The sequence below is a fragment of the Prunus persica genome, chromosome G1 (assembly GCF_000346465.2).
Source record: "Prunus persica cultivar Lovell chromosome G1, Prunus_persica_NCBIv2, whole genome shotgun sequence".
Classification (NCBI taxonomy): Eukaryota; Viridiplantae; Streptophyta; class Magnoliopsida; order Rosales; family Rosaceae; genus Prunus; species Prunus persica.
The window spans coordinates 8,938,387-8,956,388 of NC_034009.1; the positions used below are offsets into that span (position 1 = coordinate 8,938,387).

Consider the following 18,002-nt stretch of genomic DNA (forward strand, 5'->3'; position numbering starts at 1 on the left):
GTATGCACCCGAACTAGGTATGTCTTTCTCGTTTAGCACACATCACGTGACGGCTTGTATATATATATGCACCCAGAATTAGCAAGTCTCTCTCATCCACAGTCACAGAAAAGCAGGAACTATTTTTTAATGCCTACGATGTACCCCACCCTTTTGAAGATTACTTGTATGTTAACTTATGGCGCAGTCTGCCTCTAGTCCGTCATCCATGAATGAAAGAATGAAGGTAGGAGGAGGAGGACCAAGGGTCTCATAGTTGGTCAACTACCAAACATTATTCTATCTATGCCATGAGCTGGACTCTCGTACCGGGGGGGTCCATTGATTGTACAGTGAGTCCCCCGTGCATACACCAACAATTCTTCCTCTCTCGAGAACTGCACCAAGAAAGATGCTTGACTTTTTTTAAAACACAACAAAATTTAAATAAATCACACACCTCAGAAACCTAACATGTCCACAAATCATTGTTTTAGTGAGGTTTTAGATATAAGTTTGAGGACATTTGAGTAATTTATCTAAATAACGATCATATATTTAAAGAGAAAAACTTTTCTTATTTTCATTGATGATTTAAGTACGACATTTTCCCATTTCTAAGTACAAAGTCTATGACTTCAACTATTGAGTATGAAAGACTTTAGGTAAAACTGCAACTCGAAAAACCCAAAAAAGAAAAAGAAAAAACCAACTTGACCAGAAGCTGCTTTCATATTTTCACTGCCTTTATGTTATTTTCTTTTACTTTCCATTGCTGCCCCCTTAATTTACGAAGCAAGTTCATCGCTTGTCGAGGCTCTGAAGAGGTTAAGCCGAGTGTCGCCGAGGCGGAGAGAGTAAAGAGTGCTCTTGTACTCACCCCAAGTGAAGGGTTTGTAGAGACGAGGCTTCTCTGGTGTGACCATTTCTGGAAGAGCATTGATGCATGCATTTAGGGGTGGAGTTGCAAAATATGCCATGGACATTCTTGACTTGGAGTTGGAGGAGTTGTTTAAAGCTCTGTGCCTCACGCTCACAAATCTTCCATTTGTCATGGCCTTCACATTAGGGACATTAATTATTGGATAAAACAAAACTAATTAATAAAAAATTAGAAGCATATACAATTTAGAAAAGTCTCAATTATATATTTTTGTATAGTGAAAAAGAAAAAAAGAAAAAAAGGTTTCAATTATGTAATTCCACAATATAAAAAAATAATAATAAAAAAGTTTAAATTATGTATGAGTAGTTGTTTTCGTTTCTTTTTTCTCCGACCAAAAGGAAGTATCTTTTATCCCAAAACATGACTACCTTAAATGAGCACCTTTCTTAGGTTGCATCTTGGCGTCCCTTGAAGAAGTTATGGCAACCATATCTTTTATTTTCTTTTAAAGTTCTTTTAGCTACTTTGGAAGACGTTATGACTACCTTTTTTTCTTTCTATTTGTCTACTAGAGGAATGCCTATTCATCAAGTTTACAATGAGTCAATTTATTATTACCAACGATCAAGGATTTTACGCTATTTTATATTGAGAAAAAAGTTTACTGTAACAGGTTTTATATTTTTATTATATCTATATCGATCGCATCTTTAATCATGTGACGAGAGATGTATGAAATCCGAATCACATAGACAAATTCCAAGCACATATATTCAAAGGAAGAAGTATCCTTAACAAGGACCCAACCAAAGGGAACATAACATGATAAATGGCACTGATGACTGACTGAATAGGTGGTTATGATATTCCTCAGAGAAGTTTAGGAAGAAAGCTTTGGATTTGGAGAGAGAGAAGAGAGAGAATCTAGGCTGCCCAACCCAATAGCCCATAAATGGCATACTGACCAACCAACTAAACCACTTTTCAGTTCCATCTGGCTGGCTAGTCATTCAATTATCCCAGTGTCTAGTCATGAATCCCCCCCGTGCCCCACAACTAACTCTGATTGGTTATGGACTGATATGGTGGGCCCCCACTTCACCATCAACACAAAAGCTTACATGCAGTCAAAATGGCAGTGATTTACCCAAATCAATTCTCAGTCAGTTTTCAATCAATTCAATATTCAGTTTCCAGTCATCCTTTATAAGATTGTTATGATTATTTTCGCCATGTGGACATGAATAGAGAGAGAGAGAGAGAGAGAGAGAGAGAGAGAGAGAGAGACCAACCTGCAACAGGTCACCCACATTAACCCAAAATGCAGTGGGGTCAGACGGAGCAGGGACCCACAGCCCATCTTGTGGAGAGATTTGGAGGCCACCCACGTCGTTGGATCTGAGGAGGGTCAAGATCTGAGGGTCATTATGCGCCCCAAACCCAACCTTGCTGCTGCAGCTACTGTTGATGTTGCTGGTGCAGTCCTTGTTTAGATGGTGTGGGTAGTGATTGAGCCTGAAAAAGGAGTCATTTTCGACGTCCCTGATCAGCCTACTGAACACTGATGTGTCTGGGACCCACAATCCCTCACCAATCAAATCCAGAATCTCACATGCCAAATCCTTCATTGCTTCAATATACCCACTCACTGCAGAGCTGTAAAATGTACCACAAAAATACCCACTCAATTCATCAGCAGCAAGCAGACTTACAACTCTGACTCCGACCATTTTTCTTTTTCTTCTGTTTTTTTAAAATAATAATAATAATAATAATAATAAAGTCATTGCAACTGACTGGGGCATCTTCCATCTAATTCTGGAAGCTGTTTCCTTTTTAGGCCCATTTAAAATTCATATTTCTCTTTCAAAAACCCAACAATAAAATTATAATAATGATAATAATTTAGTTTTTTTTTTTATTTGGTATGATTAGACGTTTCTTGATGTGCCACTGCCACTGCCACTGCCTCTGCCTCTGCCTCTGACTTGTCATTCTGATTTCCCAATTTTCAATATTATAATAGTGCAACAGTATTGTACTGGATTTCACTCTCTTCTCATTTCCTAATTCAATAATGGAGAAACACATGCAGCTCTCCTCTCCCCCACTCGCCGTATACATTGCGTGTGGGAAATATGTGCTTGTGTTAAAAGATCCTAAATTTATTTGTTTTTTTCTTCAAATTCTACAATTTAATTGACAGCTTATCCCATCATCCAGGAGAGAATCATCTCCCTAGATTAGTTCCCATGTGACCTTTGAAAGTTGGTACGATTTTAACAATTCACGTGAAAAATGGTTATTACATTTCTTCGTGTTTATTTACGGAGCCCACTAATATAATGAATCTCACTTCTGATACACAAGGTGATATGACTAGTATTCTTGTTATTTTTCATTTTAATTTCTACTAACATGCGCTAGAAGAAGTCATTCAAAAATAAAAACAACCGAGAACAAGCAGAGAAATTGAAATGAATTCAAAGAAGTAGAAAAAAACCAAGATGGGAAAAAGAGTGAATGCCTAGTAAATAATGAACAGTTTGTCCCTAACCCTACACCAAAATTTGTTGCCCCTTCCCCCGACCGTCTTTCATTTAATATATTCTAGCTAAAAAGTACCTTCATCATAAGGAATGAAAAACCCAAGGAGGTAAAAAAGCATAAAACTAAAACATGCAAAAAGAACCAAAAAAAAATGTAAAGAAATAAATAATTGATGTACCTGAATTTGGTAGGCTCATTTGAGATTGTTTTGGATCTTTGAGCAACGGAGATTGGGTTTGTGTTGAACAAAAGGTATTCAACCTCTCCCATATCACCATTGAAGCCTATGGTCTTGCAGCCATAACCGAGGGGAATGGCTGGCCCGGCTCTTTGCTTCTCGGCCATTGTTTTGGCAAAGAAGCTGAGGCTTTGCTCCTCCAGTTTGGCTACAATGTCTTGAGGGACGCCGTGGTTGATGACCTTGAAGAAACCGTAGTCCTCACAAGCTTTGACAATGAGATTCCTCACTTGGGACCTCTCGGCCGAAAGGTCGATGACGGGGAGTTCAATGGCCTCGATCTTTTCATTGTGAATTGGGTTTGGAGAGGCTGCCACCATGGTTGTAAATTTGCTTAATTTGGAGCTGCAAATATCTAATAATCTAAGAGATATGGGTTACAAACTAAGAAGAGAAAGATGATGGGGCGTCTAATCTAGTATAGCTGTCTTACACTTTGTGTAGCGTTTGGTTTGTGTGTGCAAAAAGAGAGAGAGAGAGAGAGAGAGAGAGAGAGAGCTGAGAGGAGGGTTTTCTTGTAGGGGGAGAGTTTGGAGAGGCAGCGATATTTGATGGGGTATTTATGGGCAGAGAGAGAGAGAGAGAGAGAGAGAGAGAGAGAGAGAGAGAATCTATGTAAGCGGTTGGGATTAAAGAAAAGGGTTACTTGGGGATTCAGGAATCGTCGACTTGTTTTTGGGTGAAGTACAACTAGCAAATTTCTGTCACACGAGAAGGTTGACTTAATTGTGCACTCTTTCCTTGACTTGGTTTTCTGCTCTTTTCCTATTGAATCATCTCACTAGCTTTATTGGGTGATGCTAGCATTTGTTAGAAAGACGTGTGAATGAGTATTTCATCCCAAAAGGAAGCTACAAAGAAAAATCCCTACGTGTGTATGAGTAATATGCAACCCAAATTTCATTTGTTGATGCTCAAATTCATGATGTATGAGTAGAATGTGATGAGATTTAAAGAAAGTGAAATTGGATTAGAACTTTGGTATCTTGGAAATTCTAGAAACATTCCTCAACGTATATCCTTTATCTTTCATCCCATTCGAACAAATCCAACTGTCATACATTGAAGTAAAGTAATTGGTGGTGGGTGGATTTCAGATTGCTAGTGTGCATGTGGTCAAATCTCTTATTATTTTCTTCTTTTTTATTGTAATTTGTTGACAACATTTACCACACTTTGGCATGCCTCTATAATTGCTGAACATCTACCAATGTGTGTCGACTTCATATCAAGCTTGGGTTTGGGTGCATATTTCCAAGGAAACAAGCATGACATTCCACGTATTGTGATCATCTAAACTTTTAACCTTTTTTTGGCTAAAAAAGTAATAAAAGAAAAAAGAACAAAACTTATTGTAACCTTTTGTTGGCCAACAACTCTTATCCCAAGGTGTACCGACTTCAGCTCCCAGATTTTTCCATCCATCCATCCATCCATCCATCCATTCTATGTCTAATCGCGATAAAGACAATACTAGACATTAGTGTTGGTCCATTTTGGTTTGTTGTTAACACCATCTTTAATTGACCACGACTTGTAATTCTTTCTGGCTTCTCGACCTAGGTTCAAGGCATCCTCATGATTCATCAAGTCTTGGCCATGCCCAAATCGATGGAATATTAATGTTCATGCTTAGAATTTAGGGGAAGTGAGGACGACCAATTGAGTGGTTGATTAGGAATTTTAAATGGTTTAGAATTTGACATTTTTAGTGCCCGTTTGGCACTGTTTATTTGGGGTGATAAGTGATTTTTTTAAAATTTTAGAAAATCTAGCCCGTTTGGTAAACTATGAGAAAATCATTTATTGTTAAAAATTGTTGTGAGAGAAAGCTATAAGAAAAAGCAGTTGATGAGGTGCTTTCATTTTCTGATTATGCAGGAATCAGTTTCGAAGAGACGCTGAGTTTAATGATTATGCGGGAATCAATACCAACAACACTTTTAACAAAAAGTTTACCAAACGCCAAACTACTTTCTCTCACAGCAAATCTAACAGCGATTATTTTCATAGCACAGCAATGCCAAACTGGCACTTAGATTATATTTCAACATATCGAATTATTTAATTGGTTTTATTACACACTATTTTACATTCGAATCTAAATTAGAATGATGTTCTTTATCATTAGTTTCTATAATAAGATTGCAACACTCGATAGTGCAAAACGCTCGGGTTAATTACAGTGGCTGCTTTCTTACATACTTGATAGAAAAGTTTTAATTAGATTAAGGGAATGAATCTTTTGATTTTGTTAAAAGTTGATTCTAGCTTTTCTATGGTGAGTAAGATTAACATGATGGGAAGTCGTTTTCTCCCCTGTAGTTAGACAGGTTATTTAACATGAAGCATCAAAAAATCTTTATATAACTCGATATGCGGCCACCACAATATGCACATTACAAGGTTAAAAGGTTTCTTATTTAGAAAAAATAAAAATAAAATCACTATACAAATCAAAAAAGTAATCTACGTGCAAAACGTTTCTGATCAAGCCACGTCAGAGCGTAATATATTTTTATTATAATTGATTGATGAATTGCATGATAAGATTTAGATTCAATCAACTATTATAAATGTGGTCATAATCAATCAACAGTTATCAGTGATCTATGAATAGTTAAATGTCGTAGATGATTTGACCGGAGCTTTAATTTCTTAACAAATATGGATATGCTTTTGAAATAACAATGGTAGTTGTTGTTGACCTCTATGCAACAGAAGCAGTGTTAATTTGCATTCCCATGCAATCGTCAGACCCACACATGCTCTTGATTCAATAGTTCGAAGGCAAAGACCAAGTTGATGTCTCAATCCGACTCTTCTTCAAGTTATTATTTATTTTCGTGTTTGATGGAGACGGTCGTTGAATGTGATATATGGATATTGTTGATTTCACGCCTTGTTATTATATTTATATATTTTAAATGCCTTTTTTTTTTATTTATAATCAATATAAAATAATGTAATCTGTGTACGCATGAAGTTGTGCCTCAAAAACCATTTTCATCTTTTGATTTGCAGTCGTTCTCGACAAGATATTGATGTTTTTGCAACTGGCAATTTTATTATTCGGTATGGAAGAGATACATTAACTGAATCATACAAGGTATCATATTCATTATTATTGACTCTGATTGTATATGTGTGTATATATTATTGATTGATTTAAAAAAGTCGTGTGTGGAAAAATGTTTTTTTAATTTAATTATGAAACATATAATTATTCCACAGAAGATACCTCAACATTTTAAGTCATGGTAATATATATATATATATATATATATATATATATTAAAAAAAACTAAGGCTGGAGTACTTTTATTGACGAGAATCATGCGTGTCGATCATAAATTAAGATGAATAAATTGATATAAATAAATGAATGACTCAAGAGATGACACTGATTATGCGTATTGACGTGTGAACCATAACTACTACCTATTCATACATTGATGGTTAACAATCATTTTCCACGGTCCAACAAGTGCTATAATGTCATTTCCCTATCAAACCAACAGGCTTTATTTGCAAACCATGTGTATAAATAGTGCATTGATTTGCTTTCGAGTTGAAAATTAGCCATAATGTGACCAGGTGATGGCAATATGAGCATTTTTGACATGAACAAAAGCATGAAGGAATGCTAGTGGCTGCCCATTTGTGACCAAATCAAACTTGTGACATCAATTATGTGTGCCCAGTAACCAAAGATTCAGTGTAGACAGCTAGTAAAAAAATGTATAATTGTAGACAAAAAGCAAAACAAGAAGGTTCCATATATGGGTAGTGAAGAGCCAATATGCCTTCCGTGACCGAGTTTCGGTTTTGACAGTGACGGAAATGCGTGGCAGATTAGACTTTGCATTATATATTGTGATAAATAAATAAAAAATTGATATGGTTTTCATCTATGGAGCTTAAAGAAGACTTTTTTCCTGTACGGCAAGCAAGCAAAAGAAGGAAATATGTATATATATGTTTTCTGCATGCATTTTTTAATTATAAAGATTGGTAGTTGGGTCGTATTCCACTTACTTAATTGCATGCACTAATTTCCATCGTTTAGTTTCCAATTCTAAACCTATTGCATTGTAGCAACTATACTGCTTCTCTCTTTTCCCGTACGGAGATATTCCTCATATTAATTACAGTTTGACATATATACAAAAATAATTCATCAAAAATATAAAAAAAAAAGATAAATTTTTACTCACATGTCACTAAAATATGAAACAGTCAAATATTATTATTATTATTTTAAGAAATTTATGAACTGGTTCTGCGCGCACACACACACCAGTGACCAGTCCCTTGTGCAATTTAATGAGATCAGCCTAGGTTGCTAGCTATTATGTAGATGGAGGTTGTTGATTATAGCTAGCTAGCTAGGATGAGTATTAATTCAACTCCTATCAAAATGAAATTCCTTGAAAAGGATAGAAACTGATTGAATATATAAATGAATCCATCTCTACATTATCAGCACATATAAGGAACTGACTTGTTACCTCCTCCTACTTGTTTTGGTAAATTTCTTAATTTTTAATCGGAGTTGTCTCTGTACAAGTTAAAGGATTTTCTAGTATTTTTGAGCTTGACTTGAGTTTAACCTTTAAAGAAGTAGAAGAACATGTTTACTTTTGAAGACAAAGTAGGAGATGAAATTTTATCGCATTTATTAATGCATAATGAATTTTAAAAAAAAAAGTGTGAATTTCACCTTAAAATATATAATCAAATACCTTAAAAATTAAAAATTTAATCGACTAGGTGGAATAGTTGATCCAATTTCAATTTCCTAATTCCCTAATTCCTTACTTCTGTCATTCCAACTGAGTAAACATGCCATAAAAGCAATGTCAAAAACAAGTAGATAATCCATTATCCTAGCTACTCTTGTGACCTTAAAACTAGTTGAAACTTGGGATGGTTTTCCCAATTTATCCCGTCGTAATTAAACATTGGTAATTAACACATTTGATTAACTGAATCGATGACCAGCCAAAAATATTAAAAGCCATGAACTGAACAAAAATAACAAGTTCTTTGAGTTTGTCAAACGGCCAATCATGAATAGAAAATACTGAGAAAATTATTCACACATGATTAAGATGCATCGATCCATGTGGGTGTCTTTATCATATATATATATATGGATATATTTTTTTCAACTTCAAACACAAAGCTTAAGATAAACACGAATTTTCCATACCATATCCAATTGATGATGATGTATGCCAAATTTGTTGAAAACCATACCATCATCATCTACGACAAGTTAGGTTTTGAAATGTTTCTTTAATTCATTTTTTTCTTTTCAGAGGAGATCCCTTTTCTATTAACTCTGCTTTATTAATAAGCACAACATAAACAAAAACAAAAGAGAGAGCCTATATAATCATAATCATAATCACAAATTCAATCAAGATGGTCAAGACATATGATGATTTATTTTGGTGCCTTTTAATGCTCTGAAAATTAGTTATTGATAAAGTCATTGACATCAAAAGTCAAAAACACGGTGCTTGATTGAAGCCATTAGATGGAGACCAAGGGCGGAGCCACTAAGGGACCAGTGCGGTCCCGAGCCCCCTCTCATTTTTATATTAAAAAAATATTATATATTAATATCTTTATGATACTTCTAATATTTATAGGGTTTTCTCTTTAAGTTTACATTTTTTTTTTCAGTTTTGGATCAATTTTCTAAAAATTTAGTATACATATTATTATTTTTTACACAAGTCCTTCAAATCTAAGAGTCATTTTCACCCATTTCTTTAGATTTGTGGCTATTTATTATCCATATAATATATTTTCAAATTTCAAAATTTTTTTTTTTGCCAAATCAAGTTTCAATTGGGTTGACTTACTTAATTAAGATTGTTAATCTTTCTCTTTATTTTTTATTGTTTTCTCTTTGCCTATGGTTTGTTAGGGTTTGTAAAAGTTTGAATTATTCTCTATTGGGTTCAATGAATCTTTCAATTAATTTATAGATTACCAAAAAAAAAGTGTAAAGATGTCATTATATATGTATTGTGAGTTTGAATTATTTTTATGAATATTTTGTAAGAGGTCCCTTCACATATGAAATCCTTACTCCACCGTTGATGGAGACAATGTAGTATGCTAGAAATGAAATATTCGTTTATTAGAATTTAGAGGGTTTGGCATGTTATTAAATTATCGAATTATTAATATGCACTATATATTTAAGTATATGGTTGCAGTTAATCAATGATCTAGTCCACATTAACATTTTTAAGACTTGTGTTACAATATATAATGTTTTGTGTCTCTTCATTTATTATTAATTGATTTTAAATTAAATACTCGATGTCTGTTGAGTTTTGATAGTGACGAGAGACCAAATACCGAGTTATTGTTTAATTTCTTTGTTGGACGTTAATCCCGTTTCTTCACCAAATAAAAAATAAAAAATACTGAGCCACACGTGCACTGCCTTATCTAATATAAATTGTCCAAGTATTTTTCTCAAGTCTTCCCGTCAGCCGCTCCACCCGTCCACCAATCGAATTTGCATGATATGTGACATTGCTCCATCAATTTCTTTCTAGAACACACATTCAAAATGAGGAATTACAAACTAAAACGAAATGTGTGGTATGATGAACGTCATCATATATGCAAAAGAACGTCACCCATAAGAAATTCATTTCATTCAAAATTTCCACGAATTCATTGGTATATATTTTGTTTGACCAAGATTTCGCCCTTTCGTTTTCCCTATTATTATTATTTTTCTTCAAACGCCTGAAAACGATTTGTTGGGTCCCTTGTACGCCCCAGTCCTTGACGTTGTGGCCTTGGATTCATAATCAATGGCGTCATTTAGAAAAGGTCCCCCCAACACTATTGACATGGGGTTCAGGAAACTGACCACGTCAACTGCAGCTTGGGTCCAATCTAGATTGATAAGAACGAGTCATGAATATGAAATAAATGGACCTGAAGATTTCATCAAAGTCATAGCCCATCATAAAGATGCCCATTGCACTAGAGAAACTCTCATGTAATGGAGATAATACTTTTTGTTGTCTCTGACTAATAACGTAATGAGATGTAGAATAACTTCTCTACGTGTCATTATGTTATTGGTTGGGAATAGTAAAACAGTGCTATTCACATTCCATGCAAGTTTTTTTTTGCCATTGCACTTAAACTCCAACAAAAAAGGAAATTTTGTATTGGACTATACGAGCATACCCCTCCAGTTAGGAGTATCGGTGCAACATAGCCAAAAAGTAATTCCTTAGAGCATCCACAATTATGCTCTATATTTTTTCACTTAAAATTTAGCTAAAAACACTAGAAATCTATTTTAGGAGCTCTTTATAAAATTTTAACTTCAACCATACTCTCTAGTTTAAAGAGTCATAAATATTTTTAATATTTTTTAATTCAATTTTTGAATAAAGTGTTGACACAAAAGCAACAATAAAAAATAGTTAACATTAAATAAATACTTAAAATAATATTAAATATATAAGCATTTAATTATAGGAAGTCACTAGGAGTCCTTTTCTTCTCCTCAGATTAGGAGCTTATAGAGATCTCCCTATTTTAAGAGCTGGATAAAGAGCATGGTTGGAGGTGGGTTTTTACAATTCCTTTCTAAATTTTAGCTAAAAAAGTGATTTAGGGAGCCCATTGTAAATGCTCTTACACATACGTAATTAATTTCTCTAGTTGGGTCACTACAGAAATCTATAGTTCTTATTTACAACTAATGTCTAATGAAATTTATGTCCATTACAGGAACCAATCTATGAAAAGTTGATGAGATAACAGTGTTGGCCCAAAATTAAGGGGAGAATCACAAAAGATACTCCTCCATTGCAGCAGGGGTCTTAGTTTTCGACTTACTGGAAAACGAGTTGTGTTTTTTAGGTTTCCTTATGAGGGAGAAGGGCCGGAGAATGAATCTGGAGAAGCGACTTAAGGGGTCCTGAAGACCTTCCATCTCATAGTGACCAAATCGCCAATCTCTTTGAATAAAGGGTCGCTGTATCGGTTCATCGAGGCCTCCTGTTATAATAATATGAAAAGTAAAAGATATCCATTAATCAATAGAATATCAGAAAACAAAAATTAAAAAAAAAAAGATGAGCACCATCACAAATGGAGAATGTGAACTTCTTCATGCACAAGACAAGTTTCAAGGTTCTTGAGAGTTGCAGTATTATATGGTGCGGAAGGAGGGTCCATATCCAAGTGGCCCTCTCCTTTCTTGGGTAGCTTCATTCACCTACCAATCTGAGGACTGATGTAATTGCATGGTAAACTTGCTCTAATTTCAAGTTTTAGAAGAACCTAGGGAAAAACTTTTCGTAAAACCGGCTTCCAATGGTACCTAGAGGCTCAGATATTGCCCCCAAGATGTTCTTTTCAGTGTGGATATTTGGATAGAAAAAAGTTTATTATTTGTGCAAATTCATCCATCGTCTCGATTGAAGACGGAAAGAAAAGGAAAATAGTGGACAACAAATTATGAAATTGAGGAAAGAGATAGTAACTTGAAACTAAAACAATATTAAGCTTCATGGTTTACCTGCGTACATCAGACCCTGTTTATTAACTTGCCGATAAAATGGTCGTGTTTTTTGTGCTCTAGCAGCTTTATGGAGCTCATTCCACGCACCTTCACGGTCATCCTGTGTAATTTTACCCGTTGTCGCCACCTGAAATGAAAACATACGCTCAAACTTTTAACCAAGAGCACAATCAGGGCTGTGTTTCGGGGGAACAAGCAGAATAGGGAAATAAACTTGAGCAAGAAAGGAGGAAAACGTTAACCTTAGTAAATAGATGGTATGAAGGACGTGGAATCCGGGCAAGACTATTGGCACGATCAACTGCAACAAGTCCAAACTTGGGACCATACCCATCTGCCCACTCCCAGTTATCAGAAATAGTCCAAAACAGGTACCCAAGCACAGGTACACCCTATAAGTCAAACGTAGGAGCGTATAACACCCATCATCGCCAAATAAAGGTATATTTAATTCAAAAACAACTGAGAAGTGCAATGGAGAATCAAACCATGATCTTGGCTGCATAAACAGCGAGCAAATGCTCTAGCAGATATGGCCGACGGATCAAATCGGTCTCATCGGCTACCCCATTTTCAGTAATCATGAAGGGTACATTTAGATGCTTATATCTTTCATGGAACTGAAGCAGCACGCGGTACAAGCCATCTGGATATACCCCACGTCCAGATTCACTATACTCATCAGTCGCTACTTGCTTCAGTCCAGCACCGCACACCACTTCCTGAAGGGCAGAAGATTAATGTTACAGTTGACTCGTCTTGCTCTATATATAGGAGATAGCAGCAAAAGACTGTCAGTTTACTTGCTAAGAGAGGTGAGGAAACCTGTCCATAGTAGTTTATGCCTATAAAATCCAGCTTGTCAGAAATACTATCCACATATGAGTACAGAGTCAACGAGTTAGCCAGTGAAACAGCAGCAACATCAAAGAGACCATAAGGTCGCATAAATGAGACATGGTGAGCCACTCCAACTACTGGTTTTGATGAGGAACTGAAGAAGATAAAACAAAAAGTTCAGTCAAGTAATTAACTTTAGGATATAACTTAATGATAAAATAAAGAAGTCGCACTACCATCCCTAGCAGGAAGGACTAAGGCATTATAAAGTAGTCAATTAATTAGGCAATCAGAACACACGATCACGCTTGTTATATTCTTTAAACAATTGTTCTTTCCCAGAGCTTATATGAGGCAGAGAAACCTTTGTTCATGGATATATTCATAGGCCTTTGTGTGTGCAATGGCCATCCAATGCATGGCCTGTTGGAAAACACCAGTTGGTAGAGCAGAAGTGGCAACCTCCAGCATGTCAGGATGACCACCAGGCCAAGCACCCGCACAATAAGTAAGCATGCAGAAGACATGAGGCTCATTAAATGTTACCCAATAGTCTATCATATCTGATACACTGTCAGCAACAAGCCTGAAAAAAGAATGAATCAAGGAATCAAAATTTAAGGAAGAAAAAAAAAAAGGAAAGAAAGAAGAAATGCTACATGATAAGAAAACAGGATAAGCACTAGCATAATCTAGACAGCCTAGCAAGCAGTGAAAGAAATCAGAACCTCAGAAGATAACTGGCAACTCTACCACTGAAAGGAAGACTCACTTTGTAAAGTCCATGAAATAATCAACCGTTTTTTCCATTTTCCACCCTCCATACTCGCCAGCCCAAGGTGGCAATGAGTGATGGAACAGAGTCAACATCACCTTCATTCCATATGAATGAACCCTGTTGATGATCCACTTATATCGCTCCAATGCTGCATAATTAACCTAAAGAAAGGAGATACATCTGAATTCAGTCAAACTTATAATGATAATCCATTAAAATGGAACCAACAGAGCGTATTAACCTGAAAAGATCATCAATGCAAATATTCATTAACTTGTCAGCATTATATCTTTATGAAAAGGTTAGGCAAGGATGAACCCATATGGTAAGAAAATCCAGCATCATTCCTGATTTCTTTGCCTATCTAAATTTCCCCCAAAAGCATCATTGTGTACCAAATGCTTAGAAAGTGCATAAACAGTAAGCATCAGACTTACACTTTCCTTTAACCCACTGAGCGGCTCTTTTGGCATAATTCGCGACCAATCTATTCCCATTCGGAAGACACTGATGCCAGTATCTTTAGCCAGTTTTAGTTCTGTATCAGGATCAGACCAAAACCTTAGCCTCTCTTCTCTGAGATCAATTCAAGAATCCATTACCCACAAGACAACATCAGTAATGTGAAATCGATAAATTTCAGAGCAGAATGAGAGCCAGAAATAAGCATGACTTGTTTTGAAATATAATTAAATTTCAAGTCATCAAGTTTGAAAAGTGAGGCTTACGGGTGCAGAACGTTGTGCCATGCAGCTACATTATGATGGCAATCTTCGTCTGGGACAGGTTTTTCTACTTCTTCTTCTTCTCCTCCGTCTCCTTCAATATACTTCTCATACCCTCTAATCATGGCTTCCATAGCTATCTTAAGAGGCTTCCTTTTTGTATCTGTTTTCGTAGCTTTTCCTGATAAGGAAACTGGCTGAGATCCACCATCACCACTAGCAGAACCCGTTATAGCATCTGTGGTTTGCAGTTCCCCCTGTGACTCTGATTTGTCATCAGGATCTTCTTCTGCAAACTGGAGCCAAGCATCATTTAGCCTGTCTTCAACGTGTGCTGGAGCTGTTGCCAACCCGAAGAAAAACTCATCTTCCCATTCTGCACATGATCACATAACGGAATACTTTTATGATAAACAAATCCGAAAAAAAAAGTGCTTCTGAGTTCTGAAAATCTGATCAACCAAGTCTCACTCTATTTGAACCCCACTCAAGCAGAATAGTTAAGTACAGTTGGCATGACCACATATTATATATATATAAAGATCTTATATAGAATGGTTCCCTCAACTTCGGGATATATTTCAAATTTCGATTTGTTTTTTCAGTGACCAAACTCAAGCCTCAACCTCCATTTCACCCAAAAAAAAGTGACCAAACTCATAATTAGTGAATGTTTGGTTGGTTAAGTTCCACAAATATGGATGAACATAAGCACAGCACCAACTGTCTTTAATTCTAATGACAAATAAATTACAAAATAAAAAAGGAAAGTGATAAGATAAGATAAGATAAGATGTCATTAGTGAGGAGCATATTATCCATTCATTATCAGTAAAAATCAGCGGCCAGTAGAGCTTATGGCTGTCATTAACTATGAGCTACCACAACCTCATTGAACACGAAGCATAATAGCATCATTAACATATATAATACAAAGCAATGCCAAGATTTCTGTTCGTAACTTAATCCACAAAATTTAAGCTTCTTCACCCAACTTAATCCACAAATAAACAAGCAAAACTTCAAGTTTGTGCAGATTATAAAGCAAAATGATTAGAACTAGGGTTACGTTGTGAGCAGCTTGGGAAAAATTACAGTACCGCCGAGATTGAAGTCCGCAAGAGTCTCGTCGGACTCATCGATCGGCGATTGGAACGGCCGCAGATTCTTCTTCCAGAAACGTGAGAAAGAGAAAGCATTGGCGGCAACTGTGACCGTAACCAGCAGTCCGGCGAGCTTCGTCGCCGACACGAACAGAGCTACAACCGCCATTTCTACTTGAAATCAGTGCCCAAACAATAGGACTGAGCATAAATTATTAATTTATTTCGTTTGAAATGATATAAAAAGGCCTATCGGGTAATCGTATGGACCCGTATAAGTCGTCCACGTGGCAGACACAGTTAACTACGTCGTAACGGAATTTGAATGGCGGGTGGCAGCTCGTGTATAACTTCAGTGCACGCGAGTTGGCGATTGCGACTACCAGTCGCTTGAAATGACGGATGGAGCGTGGAGGTGTTTTGATTGTTTCATTGGATTCTTGGCTGGGCCTTGAGGCCTTAAAATGAAGCTAATGGGCCAGCCCAACCCAATTAAACTCTGAGTAAAAAGCCCATGAAGGCCCAACCAGTGTAAGTATGCCTAACCACCAAAAGGAGAAAAAAGCCGAATGCACCATATCACTTTAAAATAAAAATAAAAATAAAAGTGATACTGGAGAAAAGGGGAACCTAGGATGTATGGATAAATACTCTTAATTAGTTCAACTATAAGCCCCATTACCATGTCACATTAGTTATTCGTTATTCGAGTCATGATTTTTAGGTCTATTATGTGTGACTGAATTACTGCCTTTGTCGGCAAATTTCCACTTAATGTGGTGAAATTCAGGAAGAAAAAAAATATCACCGAGTTTCTAATTGTCAATGAACTTGCATTAGGTTAGAACCCACCCTAATCTAAGGATGATTTTGCCGTTGGATGGTTTCATTAGTATTCGTCTTTTCACTAATGATGTTGTTATGCTTTATATTATAAGAGACGTGTGTATTTAGTTTGATGAACCTCCTAATTTTATTTTGGGTGCTTTTTAAAATATTATAACCTATATGAAACTTAACATATTGTTTTTAAAAAAAAAAAATTAATAAAAGGATTTAAATTGATTATTAATGGGGCAAGAGGGATTCGAACTTGTATGTGTCTACAAAATTTGGAAAAGCATAAAACATAGAAGGGTCCTAGAATAGACAAGGAATGGCTATTCTAGGTAAATAGATACTGATTATATAATAATTACATTCAGTTCCTACAATCTCTCTATAACAGATCATTGATTTATTTTCTTTCCTTTAACAAGACAAACAACCTATTTCTTCTGGAAGCTCCTTTATGGAGCTATGCTTCAATCCCAAGTACCTCAAATGGATCATTTCTCCAATTTCCCTTGGAATTGAACTCACCTTCAGTTCTTCTAATTCCAGGACTCAAAGGAGTTGAAAACATGTATCATAATTCGAAATTTCACATTTGATCTGATCAACTTTAAAGAAGAGGAGCGACCGGAGGTTGGGACTTGCATATTGGTAGTTGGAATGACACAAAATAATTTAAAATAATTAATTGCAAGTATGGGAAAATCTTGTATGTATGATCCGTAATAACCCGAAAATATATCACAAGGTTGGTAATGAGGCTTGATTTAGTTTCCTGTTTTATTCATATTTATTTCATTGATTTGCTGTATATATTCCTTGTCTCTCAAGGACTTGATTCTGGCCTAAAATAGGAAATCCTTTGCATAGACACCAAGTAAAGCATTGTATATAATTATCACACGATTGTTCAATGAAAATCATCGAGAATATTTAAAACCTTTCAGTCAGTTTATGCTGTTGTTCACCCGTTTGCGTGTTTACTCCTGAGGTGGAAGGGCGAAGTTCCCCACTGGCTTGGAGACCACTTGTTGGTCGACAAGTCAGCTTTCTTTAGTGTGTGAGCGTGCCACTGCTAGCAATATAAATCCCAGCAGACTTATTTTTAGAATGGATAACTTGCGCCTCAAGTTACTGACTTCTAAAACAAATGATTGTGAATTTGGGTGAGGAATATCTCCCAAGTAAGTTCTTTTCTTGCTTCAGACTAGTGAGGACTTTCATAATTTATCTCAGTATTAAATGGTTGTTCTGGCCAGAATAGATAATAATAAAGTAGACTGTTTCAGGCAGAATTGCCTTTTACAAAATTAAGAAGGGAGAAATCAACTCTAGAAAGACAAAAAGATGGCTGGAATCCCATTTCTGCCTGGGTAGAAACTTCTGATCCGGGCTGGACTGGGTACATCTGTGCTGGACTGTGCTGTCAACAACTTTAGCTGCTTGGCTTCAGCTGTAAATCGATACCAAAGTTCAATTTTGGCAGAG

General features: G+C 36.0%; 2 protein-coding genes across 4 annotated transcripts; both read right to left on the minus strand.

Annotated features, from left to right (window-relative positions):
- Nucleotides 535–17,009, minus strand: LOC18792061 (gibberellin 2-beta-dioxygenase 2). 3 transcript variants are annotated; one of them, XM_007222463.2, is made up of 4 exons: nt 16,999–17,009; nt 3,594–4,151; nt 2,158–2,521; nt 535–1,037 (listed from the first exon to the last, which is right to left on the minus strand). In XM_007222463.2, exons 2-4 carry the CDS (start codon nt 3,971–3,973, stop codon nt 768–770), a joined length of 1,014 nt encoding a protein of 337 aa, XP_007222525.1. In that variant the 5' UTR covers nt 3,974–4,151; nt 16,999–17,009; the 3' UTR covers nt 535–767. The 3 variants fall into 3 exon arrangements, with proteins under 3 accessions (XP_007222525.1, XP_020409904.1, XP_020409903.1); XM_020554315.1 differs by lacking the exon at nt 16,999–17,009 and adding an exon at nt 7,946–7,956; XM_020554314.1 differs by lacking the exon at nt 16,999–17,009 and adding an exon at nt 4,222–4,240.
- Nucleotides 11,268–15,920, minus strand: LOC18789016 (beta-glucosidase-like SFR2, chloroplastic). The gene is made up of 10 exons (XM_007226902.2): nt 15,678–15,920; nt 14,581–14,953; nt 14,290–14,428; nt 13,847–14,013; nt 13,439–13,660; nt 13,060–13,228; nt 12,723–12,956; nt 12,477–12,626; nt 12,232–12,361; nt 11,268–11,708 (listed from the first exon to the last, which is right to left on the minus strand). Exons 1-10 carry the CDS (start codon nt 15,847–15,849, stop codon nt 11,497–11,499), a joined length of 1,968 nt encoding a protein of 655 aa, XP_007226964.1. The 5' UTR covers nt 15,850–15,920; the 3' UTR covers nt 11,268–11,496.